The sequence below is a fragment of the Poecilia formosa genome, unplaced genomic scaffold (genome assembly GCF_000485575.1).
Source record: "Poecilia formosa unplaced genomic scaffold, Poecilia_formosa-5.1.2 Scaffold181, whole genome shotgun sequence".
Classification (NCBI taxonomy): Eukaryota; Metazoa; Chordata; class Actinopteri; order Cyprinodontiformes; family Poeciliidae; genus Poecilia; species Poecilia formosa.
The window spans coordinates 293,999-319,079 of NW_006800120.1; the positions used below are offsets into that span (position 1 = coordinate 293,999).

A 25,081-nucleotide genomic window follows, 5' to 3' on the forward strand; every position below is an offset into this window, starting at 1 on the left:
AATTTCTAATTTTCTCTAATTGGCAAGAAATCTAAAGCATTGGCACAATAATTAATAAAAACTTTTTGAAAGGTTCTGGAGACTTTTATTTAGCACTAATGAGACAGGGAGTGAGGAAGTCATGTAGTAAGGGGCCTAAATCCCACCCTGGATGGTTATGTGGAGGGATGATGGTCTCTGTATTTGCTCTAATGCTACACCATGCGGTGCTTGTGAAGCGAGGCGGCCTACAAACCTGACTCAGTTAAACCTGATATCCATATTACTACATATTAAACAAAAACGCAGGCAAAGTGGAAAGGTTACTGAAAAATTAATTAGAAATTCAATGTGGGTGTTGTTTCTTTGTGCATTATAAAGGCGAGGAAAAATATTACATAACATCTTATTGGTGCCGGAAAAGGCATCTTCTCTGGTACTGGGGGCGTGATAAAATCTAGAGGTTCTCAATCGGTTGCTCTGAGTTTGAACCAAAACGACAGCAGTGAACGGAACAAATAGAAGAACAGATCAGGAGTTGAATCACCAGAACAGCCCGTTAGCACAGACGGAAAGTTGGGTTATCACCATTCAAAATCTTCCATAGCAGCGCAACATTTATGAAACGGGTCAGATTTTCTAATGGCGGAGCTTTTTAAACCTCCGCCTCGCCGTGTTTGATTATGTCAGATTCAAGTGCGAGGCAACTGAAGCAGTATTGTTCAGGCCAGCTCCGCAAACCGTCTTATTAAGGTTTCACCTGTACACTTCTGACTTTTTTTAAAAAAAATATGTGAGACCATACTGAATAAAATTTAACACAAGATATGTGCAAATGTAAGGGGAAAAAAACTGAGACATTTCTGGGGTATTTTTGTGGCTCGTGGAAGCAGCTTTGTGCTTCAACAGCCGTGTGCTAGCTGCTAACGGTTGATTTGTTTGCTTGCTAACCACATAGCAATCCAGTATTAGGAACTCCTCATCAGCAGCTTTAACCATATACATTAATATTAAGTGTTTTTGTTTATGGCTTTAACCACCTTGAGTCATAGACCGGATAGCTTAAGAACGTCTTGCCTAATAGAAAAGTCCTGCGAGAAAAAAACTACATAGAATACGAAATTAAATAGTTCTGATACAACAAAATTTAAAACCTAACTAGCGCATTTAATGCCAACTTACATTTTTAATCAATTTAATAGATATTAAGACGTGGGATGCGTGTACACCCTGGCAAACTGTGGCTTCATTAGGTCCCCAAAAAGATAAATCTTAACAGCTTTACATTATGACCCAGTATTTTCTAGCACTTGCACAACATTCAAAGAGAAACTAGAACATTCCTCTACATAGATACTTTGTTTTTGTTCCACTCTGCACCTCTGAAGTCGTTGTCTTTTGTAAAGCAGCTGATCATTGTTTTTTTGTCACTGCATGCTAAAAATAGACTGCCTCATCTGTGACAGCAGCAGTTATCACTCAGAAAGGAAATAAGAACATGTGCGGTTGGAAACAATCTCACCACCATCACCTCACTTTTCCACTAACAGAACAGGCAAAGTACTAGAACTTACTGTCTGTCTTTCTCCTGCCAGCTGAATGAAGAAGCTCCTCTTTCACTTTATTGGGAGAAAGATACAAAAAAAAGAGGCAAACTCACCCGGCAAACAGAAAAACACCAGACATGTTCTCGTCTCATAGCTTTTTATTCAGTAGTAATAGAAATGAGCTGAACCAGTGGACAGTGAGAAGCCGTTCTTGGCCCCTACGTGACAGGACTGCTACACTTTTCACACCTGAGCTTGTTTATTAAGCGTCAGTGAAAAATCCATTCAGCCTGAACACAAACACCAACACAGAGCGTAAAGAATTAAAGACAAAAATAAAAAGATGGAGGCGTTGAGTTTGATCACAAGGAGAAATCTAAGCTAAATGGTGACATTTTCTAGAAGAATCTCACTTGTGCAACGTTGCAGCGCTACGTCTGCCTCACTTTGTCTGCCGTCAAAATGCAACTCCTCTGCTGTGTGCCTGTTAGGTTTATGTGATATAAAATTATGAGACCTAGATGCATTCTTACAACTTTATTCCCCTCATCTTTAATGTATCGATTTGAGATGGAAGTGAAAAAAAAAGTTTACTTGATTAAGTGAAGGTTTTTGGTCAAACATAACTGACACTTCAAACCGATTCACCAATAATACATTCTTAGAGTATGGAGAACACAAGCTGTTAGTACTTTTGGCCTCTCAGTGATCCTCCTCCACCCACTTTAGTCACCATGGTATACAAATGGTACACTGCAAGCTCTTGTATCCTTCTGCTGACTGCTACCTTTAAACAACAAGATTCCTTTAATGCTTTTTAACCTAGTTTCTAAGGTTAGATTAACAAAATGTCTGGTTTGTTTTTCAGTTCGCCCACTTTTCTCGCAGAAAAGTTCATGCACTTCTACAGTATTTTCAGTTTTCCAGCTCCACACTTTGAAGATGAAATCAATATGAAAACCATTTCAATTCGCCACTCTCTGATGTAATTTATTACAGTTATTAATAATAGCTTGTGATGGTATTCTATATTCTACAGCAGAGACAAAGTAAGCTGAAGTGAAGCAAAATTTTATGTTTTAAAATGTCTACATCTCATACATCTGTCTGGGTTAAGTTGCAAAAAAAAAATCTCTAAAAGAAAAAAAAAATCTTGCTATGTTTTATGGAATTTACTAAACTGAAATAATTTTGCTAATTTTAACATGAAACAAGAATTAATTTCAGAAAGTAAGAAAATAAAGTGTGTCATTTTATTATGTTTAAATATCCAGTTTCAACTTTAAACGATGCTTTCCAAATTCAGGCTTTTAATCAAACGCTGTAGCTTGCACTTTATTTCAAAGCGGTGACGTTTTAATATCAAGTGCTTTAGATGAAATTAAACACTTTCCAAGCCTTGAAAACACGTAAATGAAACTCGAGCCTTTTTCGGGCACACCTGTTTTCAGTTGTATCGCACCACATAAAAACATCACATCCAGGAAGGACCTGTAAAGTGATTCATCATGATCTCATTTTTCACATGCCAAACCTGCGCACCGACAAGAACCTGCATGTTTTGATCCCTCGCTTTCTTCTGCGACTCATCTGCATTGCAGTAGGTTTAAAAAGAGAAACACAATTTGTTTAAAATCCATGTGAGAACTTTAAAAAACAAAAAGAAGAAGCTCTTGCGAACACAGAGGATTTCTACAATAATGTCTGAAGAGGTTTAAAAACAAAAACAACAAAAATAAATACAAGGTTAGACAGCTGACTCAAACATTTAAATATACATCTGAATGTTCTCATGGTTTATGTTAGTATGTTGACTTTGACATTGTGTGTATATATATATATATATATATATATATATATATATATATATATATATATATATATATATATAACATATCCTCTAATATGCATCTGTTAATATATATTTTTTATTAGCTCCTCCTTTTCTAATCACACATACACACACTCACACACTCCCTCTGGCGTCAAGTAGCTTGGGAGCAGGATGAGTGAGAAAAGAGAGGGAGGAGGGGAGTGGCGTATAAATTACTGTGGGAGTGCGCACGCAGGTGGGGAGGGGTTTAACAGGACACCTCCATGGTCTGGGGCGCCACCTGGCTGTCCAGTGCCCCGGCAGCGGCGTTGCCCTCCAGCAGGCTGCTGATGTTGTTGCGGCTGCGGCTGCTCTCCATGGAGGTGATGCTGGAGGAGGAGGTGGTGCGCGAGCGAGCCAGGCGAGTCATTCCTGCTGACGGCACTGAAACAGGGGAGGAGGAAAAAAAACAACAGATGTTAATATTCTACTCTCACACACACTGACACACACATCAACACAGAGACCAGAGTGAAGCAGGAACACAGAAACAACTGAAAAACAGAAAAAGAAAAGTGCTTACCATGCAAGCAATTCTCAGAATAAACGACTAATCAGGCTAAAATAAAATAAAGAGGTGTGACTGAGAACTGCTGAATGTGTCCACTGAAAGGGGGGAAAAAAAATTAAAACGACACAAGCAATGCAGCACAACAGAGCACGGCATTTTGCAGCGGGTCATGCAGTATTTGGACGCCGGAGCGAGGACATGCTAACGGGAAGCGCCGGGCTCTGACAGGGAGAAGAAGAAGAAGAATGTAATGCAGAAGCTTCTAAAAATGCTGCTGGAAAACGTCTAGCAGAGCTCTGTGGGGAGCTTTCTGCACACATTCACATTCAAAATGGAGCGGGGTGGGGTGCCAAACTCATTTTCATTTTGGGGCCACATCAAGATAACGAATGTCCCGAAGGGCCGTTTGGGCCAGAATGTATTACTAAAACCCATTAAACTGTTAAAGAGGCAGTGCTATGTGCCTTTTAGGCACAAAGTGCCATTTTATAGCACAATCAATTAACTATGTTCCCTGTTTCAAAGTCATATACCAAATATGACTTAAAAGAAATTTGACCTTGTAATTTAACACCTTGAAATTGGGCCTTTGTCTCTTTAAGAAGCTCCTACTTTTTCTGAAACTCCGCCTTCAGGAAGTTATCACAACATGGCTCCTCTATTAACCCTTTAACAACATTTTTACCAGTGGTTCACTGAGAAGCCACTCCTATATAAGTAGACGTGACGTTACACTTATGCAGGTGTTTGCTAATTGCTGCTGGCTAGTTTGAAGGAGCAGAAGAAGCTAAAAAAAGTCGATTTTACAAAAATACTGCCCCTTTAAAACATTAATAAATAGCCATATCTGAATTCAATAAGCACTTCTTAAAAAATAAATAATATGCAACAGCTTTTCACTCTGGTCAGTCCCTCCAGGATTTCATGACTGCAAAAAAATAAATAAATAAATAAATAAATAAATTAAAAATTAAAAATGAATTTAATTTTTTTTTTACAAAACCCATAACAATTTTAAGGGGCTAATTTAAAAATATTTGCACAAAATGTTGTGATACTTGAGCTTATATTTCAGTAAAGGTGACTGTTTTTTTGCTACTCGCCATACTAATTACAAATTATAATTTAACATCAGTTAAGGCTGAGGTGGCAGTGTGGTAGACATAAGAAATATTGCCACCTGCAGGTGGGAGTTGGCATCACTTTAACCCAATATTTTTCAACCACTGTGGAAGATTTGCAATAAACTCACAATTATGGAGTAGCACGTAGAAGTGCAAAGATCTGTTGATTTTGCGACTGCGAAAAACTCGAGGGACTGATTGATGTAGTTTGGCCGTATAGAGATAAAAACTGTTGCCTTAACTGATGAAACAACATTTAAGCAAAGAACTGTTAATTATATGCGTTCCCCTGCAGCCCAGAGGGACACATAAGTAGCTAAGGCGGGCCGGATTTGGCCCCGGCGCCTTGAGTTTGACACACGTGTGTGCTGCAGAAGCATTTCGGTTCAAAGCGCCCCCTGGTGGAGGAGCTACTGAAGAGTCCAGTACCTGATTCGTTGCTCAGGTGACTGAGGAGAACGTAGGGAACTGAGGGCAATAGTAGAAGAAGAAAAGACAGGAGAAAAAGGAGAAGAGGAGTGAAAAGGTGCATCTTTGTGTTTAGAGGAGGCTTGGCATCGACTCAGGACAAACGGCAGCTGGCTGGCAACAAGAGGTAAGAAATCATAGCATGTGCGCACACATCGAGGGCTGCTTCCTGCCGTCTATGACCGTTTCCTGTTGCATGTCATGCTGCCCCGAGGTGTTAATGAGGGGGAAACACACTGAGGTGCCAAGGTTTTATTTTGCACACATTCGCTGCATGAAAACAGCCTTTTTTAATCTGCTCTAATCCCACGGTGACATTTACTCGATAGGTGGACTGGATGGCCTTTAAAGTGATGCCGCCACGCCGGCTCCTCCCACGGCGAAGAGTTTGATAGCAGCAGAGACCAAAAGAGAAGTGACATTAAAGAGATTCACTCATACGGCGCCTTGCAGAAAAGTGTTTTCACTTTTTGTCACGTAACATCAAACTGCAGAGGGTTTAATGTGGGAGACTGACAGGGAAAAACAAGAAAAGAAAAAGAGTTGCATAACGGAAGTGGAAAGAAAAATTATTCCTTCTGCTGATGAGCTGCTAACGAAGGCTAAGTGCTATTAGCATAACAAAGAATGACCAAACACAGCAGGATGCTGTAGCTGATAGCTGTAGCTACAGGTATAGCTTTACAGACGAACCGGAAAATAAATTCCCTACCAAATTAATCTAATATGTACACAGCTGATTTATGTGTTTCTGTGTGACAAAGATCCCATCGCTCACATTTATTAAATTGACTGAAGATGAATAAACTAAAAACTGGAGTATACACATTTTAAAAAATCATGTTTTTGAATATGTTGCTTTCTAATGTTATTACATTGAACATAATTTCAGATATTTGTGGAATTTTGACATAAAAATTAGATATTATTGTTACAAGTTCATTTTCTAAGGAACAGGAGTAGCAGTTGGAGATGCACATACATGGAAATTTGGGCTGATATCTACAGCTGATATTGATACTTTTTTTATTTGATTATACAATTAATCATGAGAAAAATAGATTAATTGATTACTAAAATAGTCAACAGCTAGTCAATAGGACGATTATTCGTCAAGCACGCCACAAAATGAGTCTTTATGGAGAAGTGGCGAGAAGGAGGTCTTCTTGGTCTCTGACCAAAAGGGAACTATGTGGCCAATATGCTAAAAACATGGCAAAAAAAATGAGCATCACTCATCTCCACACCACAGTGAAATACGGTGGTGGCAGAGTCATTCAGAGCTAAATCCAGGATAATTCTTGAAGAAAAACCTATTACAGTCTGCAAAAGACTTGAGAAAGGGGGCGGAGCTTCACCTTCCAGCTGGACAACAAACTCCAACCATTCGTCCAGAGCTGAAGCCGGACGCCGGAGCTCAGAGCGTGTTCACATTCTGGAGCAGAACAGACACTTTCCATCCAATCAGACTGAAACATCTTTTGCAAAGAGGAATGGTGTAGGTGTGCAGAGAACGAAATGTGGTTCTGCAAAGTGTTGAATCAGGGAGGATGAATATAAATTTGTTTCATCATTTTTATATCTTACTTGCAAAAAGATAAAAAAAAAAAAGGATAAAAAAAAAAGGATTATTTTCCTTCCCAGTTATGCACTACTACCCTCTAGGCTTGTTATAGATCCACACATTTCCATTTATTTATTTAATTTACTTTATATTTAAGTCACATTTAAAGTACTTGTAGTCTAAATATTAATTTCACACTTGTGTTGCACATTTTATATCACTAATTGTTGCTAATATTTAACAGGAATAGCCTGTCAACAAATAAGAAACTTCCCCCCGGGGATCAATAAAGTATATCATTATTCTTTTGATGACCCATGTTGATCTTTTACATGAAATCTTAAAAAGAAATATAGGGTGGTTTGTTGTAACATGAGAAAATGTGAAAATGTTCACTCTCATGGCTAATTTTGCAGCCCACTGTAGACAGATGATATCTGTGTGAGAAAGGAAACTAAAGCTTTATAAACCGACTCATCCGCCCAGAGGTCACACTCTCAATCTTTGAACACTTTTTCTTTTTTCAAAAACTACAAACATTAAAACCAGAAAGCCTGTTTAACTATGACTCGCCCTCAAAAGAGAGCGCATCAGTAAACAGTTGAGCATTAAAAGGGAGAGAGAGAGAAAAAAAAAAAGCACACCAAGAACAATAAAAAAGGGGTCATTTTCAACACCCACTCTGTGCCGAGCAGGAAGCAAATTGCTGTTCAGCACATCTGAGTGTGATTTCAGATACAAATCTCACCTACTGAGAGCTGTGAGTGGCACACGCTGTAAAGAGCACAGAGGAAATGATATTAGCACCAACAGAAGCCCCCCCTCGAAGGCCACTCCGTCCGGGATGGGGGCTCAGAGAGCATGCCGCTTTTCATGCTCTCCTGGACGAAACCCAACCCACTCCACCAAAACCCAGGTTGTTTAGCAACAGGCAGCAATGCGAGAGAGAGAGAGAGAGAAAAACAAAAAACAACCCCCACCGAGCTCAGGAGTCTTTTGTAATTGCGCTCACGTCAACAGGAAGCCGAAGAAGTAAACACAGATGAACCTGAACCACAAGAACGTCATCGAAAAGCAGCTAGAAAGTGACCACAGAGTCAACCGGTTCAAACCCGAGTTACTATATATATATTCATATGTTTTTCAAAGACCTTTGACACATTAAAATGACAGCTGTTTTACTTACTGTATCCCATGCCCTGAACAAAGTACTTGAACGCCTCGGCGAGCTTCCCGGGCTGCAGAGAGAAAGTCAAGTTTTATCTCCAGAGCAGATTGGAGCAACAAGGCAGTTCAAAGTGTTTGACATCATGAAAACGTAACACAGTAACGATGAAACAAGCAGCCAACGTTACATTTTGTCAAATGCTATCATTAATCAAATATGTTGATTAATGTTCCAGTTATTATGAATCAAAGGCGACTCTAAACTGGTGAGTTTTTAGCTTTGATTTGAAGGAAGTCGGTGTTTCTGCAGTTTTAAAGTTTTCTGGAAGTTTATTCCAGATTTGTGCAGAAGCTGAATGTTGGTTTGGCTTCAGAAAAAAAAGTGACATGTTGCATTTCTAAAATGTAAAAAAGCAAAAAAATAAAAATAAATAACTGACCTGCACAACTTGTGGCAAGCCTCCACAATCAGCCATCTAAAGAACCAATATCAGTTTTATTAAAACGTGAATTTTAAAGCTAAAATTGATTTGAGTTTTACTCATCCGAAATAGCAAACGCGCTTCACCTTTAGCAGTGTGGTCTTGGTGGGATTCAACCTGGAATTGCACTCCACCTGAAACACAAAGACGTTGACAACAAAGAAGAAGAAGCAAATTATTTAAATAACCATTTCTGGTGAACTTTGACCTACCACAGCCTCGACAGCAGGTGACGTGTCTCCGACCACCAGCAGGGCGGGGCACCTGGAGTGGGTGAACAGAAAAACATCTAAGGTCAAGCTGCGCTCTGGTGCAAAACACAGATCAGCGCCGCCTCAGTCTCAACACCCACGTTAGTGTGTTCACCGTATCCTCGTTCAACCCCACGATGGGCCTTTCGATCTCCAGGTCTCTGCGGCTGCAGACAAAGTAAAGTAACGGCGTGTTAAGAGAAGATGAAGCTAAAAAAAGAACCATGTAATGTTGACTTAAGCTGTGGGGTTAGACTGGCCTTTTTGGGATTAATTTTAAGTTTTGACCAGAAATAATAATAATAACAATAATAATAATAATAATAATAAAAATGAAGAAGAAGAAAAAGCAAAACAATGTGCATCTTTCACATCTTTGAACTTACTACTGGTAGGAGCCACAGAACAGGGCCAGGTTGTCCTGGTTGATGTCCTGGGCGATGTGGAGGCGGTAGGTCTGGATCAGCTCCTGGTTTTCTGTCAGCTCATCCTGACGGACAGAAAATACTTCAACAAATTCCAGTAAAGATAAACACATTTAAGAGTCCAGACGCTACAGTAATCGTACCCCTTTCTCGTTTTGGCACACTTGGCATGATGTTGTCACTGCTGTGTTTCACCATGGGATGTTCAGGGTGATCCATTGAGGGGTTTTTTATGTGCATTTTGAGGTATATCATTGAAAAAAAGGTTTATGGTTTATGTTAAGGCAACATTTGAAAAAAACTCCCTCAATTTCACAAAAACATTTTTTACTTTTTTCTTGAAAAGTGTTAATGCGCAAACTAGCATGTGACCCATGCTAGTTTGTAACCTCCACTTGCAGCCATGAGTTTATTACATCTGACGACATGGTTGATTCGCTCCAAACCCGTAGATGGAAACGCGCCTAAACTGCGTTTTGCTTTTTTGTGGAACATTTTAGAAGTTTGCTCAAAATTCACAAAACAATTGGATGGAAGCATGGCTACGGTTCATTTTTAGCCAAAACCTGGACTTTTACATGCAAGTCAAAACAAATAAACTTCTCCCACATGTTTTCTTGAGGCAAACAGCTAACAGTACTTCTTTAAGCTTCCTGCCGCCTCTCTTCCATACATGCCAGATCTATAGAAAGTATGACTGAACTACTACAAAGTCTTCATGGGTCTCTCACACTGCTGCTCACACTTCATATCCATGTACATGCATCAAGAACAAGCAGCAAAAACGTCATAAAGAACTTGCACCCATGGTATATAGAACCAATTTGTCTGCTCTTATGGAGGATGTATAAATCCCAACAGGTGTCTCCAGAGGAGGCACTGATTACAGTTTTCAGGTCTATCGTTGATCTTTAAAAAGTCCGACTTCCCAATTCCAATTTTGGTCGATACTGTTTTTTTTATTTTTTTATTTGTTTGAAAAGCGACTAAATATATCGACAAAGTTGCTAAGTTGGCAACAGTGGGTGACTATTGTTGACCGCTGTCAGTCAAACCTCTCTCATGGCAGAGGAAAAGAGAACAATGGCTGACTTTTAGACCTCTGCAGAGGAAGGTAAGATCGGTAAGACTGAGGAAATCAAGGCCAATTTTTCGGTTCACACCTACTTGTCTAGTCTGCAGAGTCTGCGGATCTCTGCAGCTTCACTTTTCAAATGGGTAAAATAAAACCTGGTGTAATTTTTATTCAGCTTCACAATTCTGCTTAAGTTGCATATGACGTCAAACACACACACAAAAAAAACAATGTTTCAAATTTCTGTGCCTGTAACGTGACCACGTGTGTTGAAAAGATTAAGGAATAATCCATTTCATACACAACAACGTGCAGGAAGTCACATTTAACAGAAGTGCAGTGGATGTGAATACATTTTACGTGATTGATTCACTTCAACAGCTGTTTATGTTTGCACAGTGGGGTCATTTATAGCACTATTAGACGACTGTTTGCTTTTTGTGGGTCATGATCGGCCTCACTACATATTAAAGACGTTATTAGCAAACGTCTGTTAGTCGTTAAAGGTTAGATAAACCTCTGGCTTTTCAAGAGAAGTCGAGTAGTTTATTACAGACACTCGACACAGGATCAGTAATAAACGAGAGAGGAGGGCGGGAGAAAGAGTCGCAGTGAGAACTCACAGTGCTGAAGTGGTGACCCATGACGATGTCCACCAAGTTACTGGTCCATCCAGACAGCTGCACACACACAGCCGGCAGAGACAATGTAACACATTTATCATCATTTTGTTAGTGTGTGCTTTTCGTTTTCTTAGGAAACTAATTTTTGTACTCGGTGAGCAAATTCACAGAACATTTAGCTTGTGCAACAATAATAAGCAGAATAAATGGCATAATTAGAGTGTAGCTAAGTTATTACTTAAACATTGTTGAACAACAAACACTGTCTACTGTGTGTTTTAGAAATTAACAAAAAGCAGCTTAATATATCTTTAGATGCACTTTAGATGCAGATTAACATAAGGTCTGGTAGAAAAACAACCCTATCTGGAGCTTGCATCAGCGCTTTCTGATAAAAACTTACCATGTGTATTTTTAACCACTGCTCATCTAATAATACTGAGTCTGCTCTGCCTGTGCAGATCTTATATTGTACACTTAGTACACTGGTTGGAAGTCAAAAGATTGTCTGGGGTTTTTCAACTGTTTTAGGGTAATTTTGATGAGCTCAATCCAAAAGTCAGACTGGTTTTGCTGAATCAGATCAACTTTCTGAACTATGGAGCAACATGAGTATCAAAACCCACGACTTGTTCTCACATCTGGATCGATTTCCTGAGAATCTGATCAGTGAGTGATGAGCAGGAGGAGAGACTCCATCAGGACAGGAAAGAGACGGAGAATTTTACACAGTCAAGACGAAATGTTCAATTCACACGTACTAACCCTGATCAGTGTTTATTATTCAATTTTCAGAAATCCAAATTTGTAACATTTAATTAATAAACTCTGTTGGAAAACAATTTTTCCCTCCTAAATCCATTTTTGGATGAGAAATATTAACAAAAATAAACTGATTGTGTCACAAAAATGTAATGAATTAAGTCAGAAGATCAGATTTCTCTAAATCAAATTAGAATAAAAACCTGACCTGATGGAGGAAAAATTGATGTCATTTTTGGATTCAGCTGTGCTAAATAGTCCAAATTTAGCTGAAAAAACAGACAACTTCCAAAGAATATTCTTTTGTAACCCAATGTTATTGTTCCACCATTTTTTGTTGATGGGATACTCTTCCTCTAGCAGTAATTTGAAAGTCGTCTGAATCGCAGCATGATAACGGTGAAAAAAAATAAATACTTTTGTGTAGTTCGTCAGTTTATTTTTCCATTTTGGTCGCTTCTGATCGCACATTTCTCATTCCTGTTTGAATTTCACATGAAACTTCCTTCCGGGTTCTGCGGTGAAGTTGGAACACTGACCTTCGAAGCGGCCCAATCAATCCAGCCTTCGGCGCATGGGTCGACGTTGATCAGAACCAGTCCTTCTACGAGGTTGGGGTTGTTCAGCTGGAAAGTAAGCGATGAACGTGAAGGTAATGCAGTGTTTTAGAGACAGAAAAGTTTTAAAATGAAACAACTTTCCACCATTTTTTGTAATAATAATAAAAAAAGTGACACACGAAAAGAGTCTTAGAGGAGACATCCTTCTAAAAAGAAAATCTTAATATGGATGATGACAGCTCGTCTAGGACAGCAAAGCACCTATATCTGTAAATTTAATTAACTTTATAAAATAAAAAAACAAAAAAGGGAAACATTTTTAAATGACTCTGTGGCCATAAACTGTGAATAAAAACATAAAGTGAACAAAAACAAAGAAGCAGGTTTTCTTCTCCTCTGATAAACATAGCAGCAGTGAATGGAAGCAGCTGAAAGTCTCGGTTTTTCTCTTTACCAGAAATACTTTTTACTCCAGGATCATAAAAGAATTGAAGACTTGATTTTAAAGGAAGCAACAGCAAATAGGAAGTTAAGGGGACAAGCCCAACACACAGTTCATGTTGTGGCAAGGACACACAGTTGTAGTTGTACGTCAGCCAGCAGGCCACTGAGGTCAGAGGTGTTGTTTGTGGGTACAAACTGTCTCGAAAAGAAAATTATTTATTTTCATTTTGCATGCGTCTTCTGTCACTCTGTGGATGACATGATAAATAACAGGCTGTGCATTTCCTATGCATGTTATCCTGCACTAATAGCGGCAGTCGGTACTAAATGTTTCCTAGAGACCAATAAATGAGAGACCATCTGACTGTATCTTAGTATTTTATCTTCAGGTCTATCCACTACATGTGTGGTATTATCTAGAATTGACTTGTTGAAAAACAACATGTGAGAAAAACTAAATGCTGATGTATGTATAAAGCTAAACCCTCTCAAATTAAATGGGGACTGAAAAGCGGAATTTCCAGCTGCTTCCATTCACTTCTACCATGTTTTGCAGAACCACTACCACTGACAACTACTGGGAGGAATGCGCTGATGCATGCATGGGTGGATAAGAGTAAAAATGCTGGTCAGAACCAGCAGAAATACAAATGTCTAACCAGAAAGCTGCCAGAATTTTAATTTTTGAATGAGATGTTTTTAATCACAAGCAGTGATACCTTTGTCTGCACTACCTTTGTGCTACCGCTCTTCACTACCTTTGTCTGCACATTTAGCTGGTTGTCTTCTTTCTTCATGCTTTTTAAAAAAAATATTACTCAGTTTTAGAAGTTGAAATTACTATCAACATATCCGCTACAAGCAGTCATTCACTACATTCAGCAACTTTCAGACAATTTGGGCTCTTCACAGAATGCTTTTAATTCACTGGGTAGAGTACCGGTTGCTTGGGTATCCAGGCTGCTGCTCTCAGCCAAAATATCTCTTGACTTTTTCCTCCTCACTGAACAAATCGCTGCCTTATAAACAAGCTAGAGACTTTGCCATCTCTAATTTTATCTTGGGTGGCAATGAATAATTAATTCAGTAAATCATCACTCTCCACTACCTTTGTCTGCGCTATTGGCTGGTTGCCTTTTACCTTCATGCTTTTCTAAATATTACTCTGTTTTAGAAGTTGAAAGGACTATCGCCATCATCAGCTACAAGCTCAAAAGCAGTTTAAGAAAAACATTTTTGGAAGCTATAAGTGCCAATTGCTTCTTCAGAATTGGTACCAATTGCTTATTTTTACAATTGAGTGTCGGGTTACAGCTTGGGGAAAATAAATATGTTTTTAAAGTTGTTAACGAAGGCCTGAGAACATGAAGAAAATGGAAAAACATAAGAATTTCATGCTCATATGAAGACACAGATAAAACCTATAAAAAAATAAAGCACATCTGTCAGTTCAAATGAAGCTGAAATGTGATTCAACAGAGAGTGCTGGGACTCTAAATGCAGGCGAGTGGATTTAAAAAGGCCTGAAGGCAGACAGAGGCTGTCTGGGGAAACACAGGACCTTATCTTGCTTAATATTGAGCAGATGCTGCAGATGCTGCGTTTGGCCAAAATATGAATGCAGTGCAGCGTGAGCCGCTCTGCCCATCCCGGGTAAACAAGATTCTCTTTCCGGCCTGTTAAAGCCAAACATATTTCACAATCAATGTTTCCACTTGAGTTTTAAACCGGAGCAGACTGTCCTTGGAGAGACCGCTGCTATTTTTCCATCTCTTCACCTCCCTGTATTACCAGCCTCCCGTTTCATTATTAATCTGTCAGTACTTCCTCTCTTCTCCAGAGCTTTCTTCTAGATTGTGCTTATTTTAGCTTTGTTAAGCGAGCGCAGAAACAAGACGCATGAAAAAGGAGGGAATCTTAAAGGTGATTCATCCCGGGGTGACTGGCACCACAACAGGAACCCGATGTCCTGTGTGGGTTCAATAAGAGGCTTTCATGTTACAAGCTGTGTGGTCAAAAAAACTCCTGGGAAACGGTGCCAGGGGGAATCTACGTTGCACACCAGGAGAAATAAAAAGCACCAATGTGGAGGACTCACTGCAAAGCGGGTGAGGACGTAAGCTCCAGCTCCTACACCGATGCCGATCACACTGTTGACCCTACAGAAACAAACAGATGCTGTAGTGATTCAGACAAAAAAAAAAACATTAACCAGCAAACAGCAGGAAAGATGCTCACTTCAGCTGAGTCATCACAGAGGGCAGCATTTCAGCCAGCTCGTCCATGGTAGGGTAATGGTAACTGTAGACAGGTCAGAGGTCATGTAATTGATATACGATATATCAGCACCAACATCGGTATCAACCACTTGATATAGCTGCATCCATATGGATATTGGTATCGTTATTGGATGTATAATATATTGGCACTAATATTGACATCGGCCACACAATATATCAGAATTAATATCAGTATTGGCTATGTGATATTTCAGCACCAACATCGTATCGGACAAAAATAACAGTAAATATCGAGTATCACCCATAATGACAATATTATTATTGGATATCAATATTGGCACAAATCTTTATATCGATGCATCCCTAATTTATACTATCATGTAAAAGTGTTTGTGCACTGACAATTTTTACATCCTGTCATTTTTTCAGACTCAAACCTGAACAGATTGTATTTAGATTTTGACTGAAGGGCCAACACAAAGTGGTGAATAACTGAGAAGTGGAAAAGGAGAGTTATATATTGTTTTCAACTGGTCATTCTCACACACGCACATCTAAAGCATTCCACTGCAGCTCAGGCTGTATGCTTAGAACAGATTTGAACAGGAGGTAATTAGTTGCCCTGGATTATGTTTAGTGGCATTAGAGTATAAATATATTTGTATATAGTTTTCTCTTTTTGAAAATCTACAAATACTTTTTTCCACTTTCCAGCTGTGCACCACCTTGTGCAAGTCCATCATGCAAAACCATAGTTAAATACACTGAACGTCACGGCTGTAATGTGACAATATTTTTAAAAGGTTCATGAAATACAAGCAGTTTCTAAACCCCGTACATTTTCTTATCTTTCAGTTAATCAGAAAAATTGAGATCATTATAGATTTATACGTTCAAGGAAGTTCGATTTGAAAAACAAATGACCAGTGAAAACGTTTCCATTAGCAAATGAACCTGCTGTGTCAGCACCAGCTCTGAAATGAATGTGTTAAAGGAGAGCGCCACTCACCCGCTGGGGAAGGGAGGCGCACCCTCCTGCTGGCCGGGCGCGTCCACATGGACCACAGCAAAGTGCTGGGTGATCTCCTGCATGTCCTCATAGTTGAACAGGGTGTTGAAGCAGGACTTGTCTAAAAAAAAAAAAAAGAGGCAAACAAGATGGAGACAACTTACAAATAATACAAAAAAATACTCACTAAACCGTGTCATTCATCCAGGAGTGTGGGACATGGGCGAACATATTTTTTTGGCTGACTCACGGTTGAGTCCGATGTCGTGATAGGTGAGGATGACGGGCCTGTTGCCCTTGGGAACGCCTCGCATCGTCACATGGAGAACGCCGTGAGGAGTCTCAATGTCATGTTCCTGCAACCAAGGAGAGGAAAAACATGAGCTGAGGATGAAAGGTGTAATGCCTTCAGGAGATAGATAGGCAGATTCTAGTTTTCTTTTACTAACGAGCTAAGTTACAACAGAAACCTCTCAGATGAACATGAACAGCAAAAGAAGGCATATAATGTTTCCTGAGGAAGAAGCTACTAATAAATAATAGCTGGGTTGTTTCCTTAACCCAAATGATGGATTTACTTTGTTGGGAGAGTCGTCTAACCACCGAGAACCAGCAAGCTGGGTTAGAGAGGAGATTAAAAAGCGCCACTTTGGATGAGATATCACTCAACCTGTTGTCCAAGACAGCATAAGCAATAGTAAAATGTAAAATGATGCTGAATAACAATGTTCATTTCAGCGGCTTATGTTAAAAACATAACATAATTTGTGTAACTTTTCTTCACATAAGGAAACCAATTTGTTAATTTAAGCTTGCTTTAGCCTTTTAGCTGCTAATTTATTAGCACAAGCTAGTACTAGCCATGTTTCACACACACTGACCAAAGAGTCAGACATTTAATATGGACACGGTAAGAAGCTGTAATTATTTATATTATAGGATTTTTTTTGCCGTTTATTAGTTGTATTACTCCAATAGTTTTACCAAATATGCATTAAATTTAATCAACAATAGATTTAAATGCAAACTGAAGTAAAACAAAAACAAATGTGATTTAGTTTGACCCAAATATTAATATTTTAGTATTTTAAGTTATTACTCGTTGATCATATTGAGGGTAGAAAGGAGCTGCTCTAACCATGTTATTGGTTAAAGCAGACTTAATGGTCAAGTCCATTAAGTCTGTTGACTTAATGGACTTGACCATTAAGTCAAGTCCATAACCCTAATGTGATAAAATCAACTCAGACCAGAAGACTTTCATTTTTGACCAGGGACTTGATTGGCCACACCACCCAAACTGTGTTGGTTTTAACTCAATAGTCGTAGATAATAACAGCTGCAGTTTCTTTATCGATGCAGAAGGAAACGTATCTCCAGAGATGAGCGTGAAGTTTCAAGGCTAAACTAAACTATTCAAGTAGAAATTTAAATGTAGTAACACTGGGTTAATTACTACATACTATTTGTTGCTTAATGTTTTGCAGTCCTTAAACTGTTGACAGGTTATTTCTAACACACTCATTGTATTAGTGTGTCCACAAGGACACTTTAAAGTTTATAAATTGGGTATGCAAAGCATGCGTCTTTTCAGTCCTGAGCCCTTGAAGAAACAAAGCAGTGAATAGGGCAGGCTGCAGAACCCTTTTCATTTGGTTAAAAAGGGAAAGAGAAAAAAGCAGCATTATTGTTCAGGACTCTGAATCCGCTTTCACCCGGATGACTCTGCAAAAATTTCAGCATGGTGTGCTTTGGACCAATGAGAAGAAGAAGCAAAGAGAAGCATAATGAAATTCAGAAAGCACATCCCAGCATTTTTATCAATTTATTATTATTTCTTCACCATTAACCAGAAAGCCCCACGTTTGTATATCGGATGATTAAAAAAATTACTAAAGTGTGGTATTTGCACAGCAACAAACAATCAAAGCATTGACTGAGTTGATGCAATTCAGAGAGAAATTACAGGAAGTGGGAGAAAAAAAAGCTGCCACTTTCCAGGCCAACTTTGTGATTCACAAACTCATCATATCCCAACAAACAAATTCCTCAAGGTCAGCATGATGCGGCGCTGCAAACAATGCTCTGCGTGATGCGGCTCCATACATCTGTGAGGGCGTGTGAGCCGCACAGAGCAGCAGGCGGGGCCGCCGCCCCGGTCTCCAGGCCCCACTGGTCATCAATAATGGAGCGAGAAAGCCGGAGCGAATGAAAAATCCACATTAAGGACAACAGATCGAACGTCGGCCCTGCTTCTCCGTGAACTCCCAGCAGCATTGGGAGAAGCGCATGTGTTGTAAACACTTCAGATTAGATGGAGGCTAATCCTGAGGCCGGCGGCCGCTGTAATCGTTCGGATCCGCTGAGTATAACGGACACAGCAACACAAGAAGAAGAAGGGGAGGAGGAGGAGTTGATCCTGTCGGTGCCGTTTTCCTGAACCGCACAGGTTCGGGCAAACATTAAAACTGCACCGCAGTATCAGAAATGTGTAGGGCTGAAACGATTATCGATTAATCATGATGAATCGATTGTTGAAATAATAATCAACTAATTAGTAAGGGACAAGGGTGTAAAGAAAATGGATGGATGGATAATTAGTAATCGATTTAATGTTAACTGGAGAATACAAACTACAAAAGAAAGCCACTAGCAGAAAGAAGAACATATTAAAAACAGCAATTCAGCCAAAATGGTGGAAAAAACAAACATACACATTTTGCATTTAAAATAATAAAAAACACTTTGTAAATATGTTCAACCCAAAACTCCTCAGGTGTTATAGCTAAGTTAGCTAAAACATTAGCTAGTTTTAGTTTTTCCACCCAATTAATAATTGATTCATCAAAAGATAAACCAATTGATCATTGGTTTATTTTTACTGATGAAAAGTTAAGTATCAAGGGCTGAGCTTTTCATAATATTTAAACTATTTTTAAGCTGCATCCTTTGATACAAGCCAAGCAAACACTAAAGGAATGCTGTTGTTGCATTTTTTATTTTAAAAATGAAGTACTTGTTTACTTGCTTATTTTAATGGACTTCTAATAGTTTTTAAAAAATACTTAAATGGGTAAATGAAAAATATTTTATCCGATTAATCAATAAACCGTCAGAATAATCATTTCAAAACCAATCATTGGCTTCAGCCCTAGAAATGTGTGGCAAATGAACCGATGATGAACTCTACTTCTCATGGCGAGACCAAATAAACCCTGATGGAGGAACTCCCGCCTTCGTGTGGAGCCTTCGCTCGAGGTAGTGCAGAAAAACAACCAGCTGTAGATGGAAAGACCGTCTCAACGGCCGTGCTGCAGCAGATTTTCATTTCCAGACAAGGACAGAGTCAAGGACAAGTCCACAAATATACTTTGCTAAAACGCCTGTCTTCTTTGGTGTGTGTGTGTGTGTGTGTGTGTGCCAGAGAGAGCAGGCACATGCATTCCCACTGCTGACATGAAATGAAAAGGTCCGCGGGGGGAACCGGGGTGACGATGGGTTAGACGGATCAAGGGACAGACTGGACGTAGATGGAGGGAAGTAGAGCATGAAAGCCGTGGCAGAGACAAGTCAAGAGGCTGGCTGAGGGAGAGTGCCTTAAAACAGAAAGGGCTGCGTCGCTTTAATTTCTCATGTCTGCTCCAGCTATCATGGAGAAGGAGGAAAGGAGAGGAAGAGATTTCTGTTGGGCTAAAAGTGTTATTGATTCACTTTTCAAATCTCTCGTCACGCTTTTAAACATATAAACATGAGTGCTTGGATAAGTTCTTAGTAGAGACAAACCAATCAGCGTTGAACAGGCTGATTTTCTTTGTACTAGAATTTTTTTTTATCCTAATAGCAGTGAATGCTGTAATTATCTGGATCTACTGTGTGTGAGCTTTTATCCAGATTTTTCCAGGCTGACAAAGATTTAAAATTTGTTTTGATTATGACCAATTCAGATCTTGTTTTACTTGAGCAACTGCACAAAAAGAAAAACAAATGTGTTGCAGGCTCTTTGATGGAGGTAAACATTTCTAATCAAACAGAAAATAAAGAAATTACATGACCATCCCGGTTTGAGAATTAGTGTAGAGGCACAAATACTGAATTTTCTGCCTGAACGAGGAAAAACTACCTCGCTTGAATTTCTCTTACCGATCAATCTCATGTACCAATGTTGATCGGTACATGTGTAGGTTGTAGACATGGCCTGCACAAAACCGGACAAATGTGTCACTGCAATATTAATTTGAATGTTGTGACGATGACATCGATTCAGATTAAGCCAACATGCAACTCCCTTAGTTGTACCTTTCCCATCATGATGTCTCTACCATTCTCCCTGAGCTTTAGCCTCTCTACCATTAAGATCCAGGTCAGTTGTGGGTAAAATCAGCAGCAGGAGTCCATCCAATTCAAACTATTCTTCCAGTGTCTGCTGTTCAAAACGACTGAATTATGACTCTGCAGTACAGTTGCACTATTTAACGTAATTGGTGTAGAAAAGCAGCCATCTGATAAAATTTTAGATTTATAGCAGTGTTTGTTGTTTGAGTCTGAGACTGTATGGAGTGGCATATTTGCAACCAAATAAACATTTGATTGAATTTTATTGTCACTGTAATGAATATCAAAGTTTGTGATGAAATTCCTCATCTCCCACCCCTACTGGTTGAATAAGTTATTAGTAAGGGGCGTTTGATAGGAGACATAATGACTACTAAAGTTATTGCATCCCAGCTGTCCTTTGGGATATTGCACACATCGATATCTGACTGACGATTGTGATTCAACGCATAGAGCTATAAAATGGGAAGGGAAGGGCGTTAGCATCTATTCCTGCCCGCTTTGGGCGGGTTGTGGGAATATCAGGGAAACATCTGCGCTTAAAATATGAGTATCAGCATGTGCACAAGTGTGAAAAGGTAACAAATGATTCGCTTTCTAAAAAAAAAAAAAAAAAAAAAAAAAAAAAAAGGTGCAAAACAGAGATGCCACCCTCATCATCTTCCCGCAACGCCTCGGTCGATCAATACCTGCACTCTTGTTTCCTCCTCCAGCTAAAAACGACGGCAGTCTCGGGTGTGAGCCACTAAACCCCTCCATGCACATACAAACATCCATGTGCATATTCCCCCAGCGATACGGTGGCCCTCCCCTCCCTGCAGCCCCCCCATGCTACTCGCATGTGTCACATCCAAACGGCGGGCTGGAGCTACAAACTCAAGGACTCTGCAGGGAGGGGTGAAGCAGCAGCAGATGTTTTTAACGTATTGTTGCCATGCCGTGCGTTGGGGGGTGAGTGACCTCCCTCCCACTGCCTCTTTTTAGTGAGTGATGGATGAATAAGGAACACAATGCATGGGCGCACCACAGGCGTTTGCAGAACACGTTCATCTGCAGCGACACACATGTACACACAGACACCGTGGGCATCTTTCGTATCGTCACCACACCCTGAGCAAGTTTGGGTGCTGTGTGACCTGTGGGTGCGCACACACACACCTGGCAGATGTTCCCCTTATTCTACCAGCAATCCAGAACAGACCCATTGAGCTAACAACAGTCAGTCTATTGAAAAAGTGCAGAATAACGCCTCTCCTCTAAAGACCTAGCCAGGCTCTCCAGTCGGACGCATTAGTCACTCACCGCATCATTTCCAGCATACGAAATCTGCTCCAGGTCCAGGACGGTTGACATGTTTTACCCAATGCAGGAGCCGAGTGTTATGCTATGCGGAAGCGTGTGCTGAGCGGCTCTTAAGATCTCCAAACCCAGAAGGGGGAGGCAGAGGAGGAGGAAGAGGAGGAGGTTTTGGTTGGATGGGAGGGATGTGGGGTGAGGCTGCCAGATGATCAGCAGCAGCAGCAACACCAGCGACAAGGGAGACAGACAGAAGAGTGCGAGGCGAGGAGGACACGGGTAAACAACTTGAATGAAAACAAGGAGGAGGGAGGGCAACTGAGAGGCAGAAAGACTGAGAGAGAGAGAGAGAGAGAGAGACGGGGAAGTGGTGGGAAAAGAGAGCAGGAAAGGAGACAGACGAGTAGGAGAGTGAGACTGCAGCTTGTGTTTGGTAGTCACAGCGCGATCATGCATTCAGCCAATGCTGCGTCTAATTGGACTGCGGAGGGTCAGGTGGGTTGGTGGGAGAGGGAGGGACTTTGAGGAGCATCAGGAGGAGGAGGAGGATAGCAGAGTGGGAGAGGGGTGACGGGGTCCACGGGATGCAAAAAGCAGTCCAGGAATACGGATAGGCTGCTGACATCACTGTGTGCTATGGATAAAGAGGAGAGGAGAGGCAGGGAGGAGGCCGACTTTGACTGCTGGCCCTTGGGGTCATTTTCAGCGTCAGCAAAATGGCCGAACAAGATTCCATAGCTGCCACCGGGAGAGATAAGAATGACCTTAACCCTAACCCTAAACCTAATCCTGAAGGACCCACTTAATGACCTCCAGATTAATAAGAGGGAGTTGAACACTGATTTCACACAACACTGTTACAAACATCCATAAGTGCTTCTCTCATAGACCAGAAAAAGGAAACAAGAAGCCTCTTATTTCATCTCCAGAACGATGAGGGGTTTTTTTTGTCCTCTAAACTTCCTGCTTAGTCACCTGATCCACACAGTTTATGGATCTCTCCTCTGTCGCTGCACAGCAGCTAGCAGGGCATGGCGTCACACCTCCGTCTGAGACAGGCTGCTCGCCTCAGCCAATCAGACGCAGCGCAGCAGGTGAGATTTAAAAAGCAAAAAATGGGTTTTATTGGTCCGTCAGTGTATTAGCATGTTAGGTTGTAGACTGCAGTTTCTACATCTTCTCACGGTCCTGACCCATAGAGGGGGCTGTTCACACAGAGTATGAACATGTACAGTAATTTAACACATAGGAACTATATGTGGATGTTGTGTTTCAAACATTTTAATGCTGGCCTCTTTGTTCCTGATGAATGTAGATGGTATAGGCTTTCCGTAGCAGAAAATATGTCAAACTGCACAAAGGTAGTGTGTGTCAACACAATGGATTTGTGTCACGATATGCTTTATAGTCAGTGGTGTCGCAGTTAAGTGATTAAAACATAGAAGGAACCTTTTCTTGTGTCACTTTATCATACAGTGAGTCATCAGGGTCTAAGCATAACTCCGCAGTGGGAGGTTTTATAGATTCACACGAAGCTGCTCAGGTTTGCGTTAAGCAATGCACTGCAGCTTTCCATCCATCTATAAATCAGCATACAGTACCCAGCTAAAGTATTCTTGCTCTTGAACCTTCTACGTGTTCTTGAATTAAAGCCACAAACTTCAATGGGTTATGTTGGAATCGCGATAGATAAGCAAAATGAAGATGATGTGCGGTTTTCATTTTCTGTTTACAATACAAAATCTGAGTAGCGTGTCTTACATTTCAACTCCCTTTACTCCGACACACCAAAATGAAATCTAGTGCAACCGGCTGTCTTAAAGGGAAAGCGGGGGTGAGATTATGCAAAATAATTTTTTTGAGCTTTATATCGTGCTAAAATGTTATTCACTCATCAAAAATGTACAAAGTGTGTTGCTTTGAGTCACTCGTGCATGTTTGAGAAATCGCCGCCTATTTACCGAAAGCTCCACGCTGGTGACTCCGACGCAGCTACAATGCAAAGTCATATTTCTATTACGTCTTTGATATACAGTATTTAATAACAACTGAAGGCAACAGTTACTTGATTGTGCTATAAAATTGTACCTAGAAAATACGCAACACTGCCCCTTTAAGAAATCATTTAATAAGTAAATGGAGTCTAGTGTAAATACAGAAATTACTGGAAGGCCTCAGAGATTTGATAAACAAACAGCATCAGGAAGACCAATGAACACGAGGACCAGGTAGGTCGAGGGTAACTTACCCATGGATAAGGAGCCCTTCACTGAGATCTCTGCTCTCTATGCAAAACGATATGCAAGGTGGAAAAATAATTCCACATCAATGTAAATGTACCATGTCCAGTAAAGCAAGTCAGTGAGAGCATTATAATTATTAGGAATGTTTTTATTTTTATTTACAGAATGGATGGAGCTCAGAACATTGCAGTCCTGAGAAAAAAGTTCGACTCTGCAAAAGACTTGAGATCTGGGAGGAGGATCTCCTGCCAGCAGAACAATATAAATCCAGAGGGAACGACTGAGATCAAAGCATTTTTATGAGAATACAGCTCTGGAAAAAAAATGAAGAGACCACTGCAAAATGATCAGTTTGTCTGATTTTACTCTATATAGGTATGCGTTTAAGTAGAATGAACATTGTTGTTTTATTCTATGAACTACTGACAACATGTCTCCAAAATTCCAAGCAAAAATGTTGTATTTATTTGCAGAAAATGAGAAATTAACAAAATAACAAAAAAGATGCAGCGCTTTCAGACCTCAAATAATACAAAGAAAACAAGCTAATATTGATTTAGAAACAACAATACTAACGTTTTAACTCATGAAGAGTTCAGAAACCAATATTTGGTGGAATAAACAGGAGGTTTTCAATGTGGTTCAATGCAGTGGGCTCTTACATTTTTTTTTTTACCAGAGCTTTATTAATTATAATGCTTCCAAAAATGCATTAAAGTTTGCAGTTATAAAGGCAACCATACATTTGCAGGGAATGCTACTGAATGCATGCACTCTTTAAGACTATCACAACTCTCATAAGGACTATCCTTCAGTAAAAGCTGCAAAGAGGAAAGTCAAAGCAAACCAGTCTCAAAGGAACAGACAGGCTGATGTTGCCCTCTGCTGGGCATTTCTATGACGTTAACAATCCTGAGCAGCAACCTGCATTATGTCGAAACGACAGTGCTCAAAGGAAAGACGCTAAATTATACTAAGTATGCAAATCTATGGTTTATAATTAAAGTCAAACAGATTTAGAAAAAAAAAGAAAAGAAAGCAAAGAAACAGGTCATAAAAACGGCCTTGAGCAGACGCTTCAGGGAATAAGAGCATAAGAGCACACT

General features: G+C 40.0%; 1 protein-coding gene across 5 annotated transcripts in view; it reads right to left on the reverse strand.

Moving 5' to 3' along the window:
* Window positions 1-3,438: 3,438 nt before the first annotated feature.
* Window positions 3,439-25,081, reverse strand: part of ndrg3a (ndrg family member 3a) — a 50,684-nt gene continuing 29,041 nt past the window's right edge. For 2 of the 5 annotated variants that reach the window (XM_007565662.2, XM_007565661.2), the window contains exons 4-17: window positions 16,355-16,460; window positions 16,105-16,225; window positions 15,094-15,156; window positions 14,954-15,014; window positions 12,391-12,477; window positions 11,090-11,146; window positions 9,353-9,456; window positions 9,068-9,133; window positions 8,928-8,979; window positions 8,802-8,849; window positions 8,674-8,709; window positions 8,253-8,304; window positions 5,464-5,502; window positions 3,439-3,783 (exon numbers count right to left, since the gene is read on the reverse strand). In XM_007565662.2, coding sequence (XP_007565724.1) covers window positions 3,608-3,783; window positions 5,464-5,502; window positions 8,253-8,304; window positions 8,674-8,709; window positions 8,802-8,849; window positions 8,928-8,979; window positions 9,068-9,133; window positions 9,353-9,456; window positions 11,090-11,146; window positions 12,391-12,477; window positions 14,954-15,014; window positions 15,094-15,156; window positions 16,105-16,225; window positions 16,355-16,460 — 1,068 coding nt within the window. In that variant the 3' untranslated portion in view covers window positions 3,439-3,607. Of the gene's footprint in view, window positions 3,784-5,463; window positions 5,503-7,814; window positions 7,841-8,252; window positions 8,305-8,673; window positions 8,710-8,801; window positions 8,850-8,927; window positions 8,980-9,067; window positions 9,134-9,352; window positions 9,457-11,089; window positions 11,147-12,390; window positions 12,478-14,953; window positions 15,015-15,093; window positions 15,157-16,104; window positions 16,226-16,354; window positions 16,461-21,738; window positions 22,154-25,081 lie in introns of those variants that run through there. The other 3 variants (XM_007565664.2, XM_007565663.2, XM_016678354.1) reach the window with 3 other exon arrangements.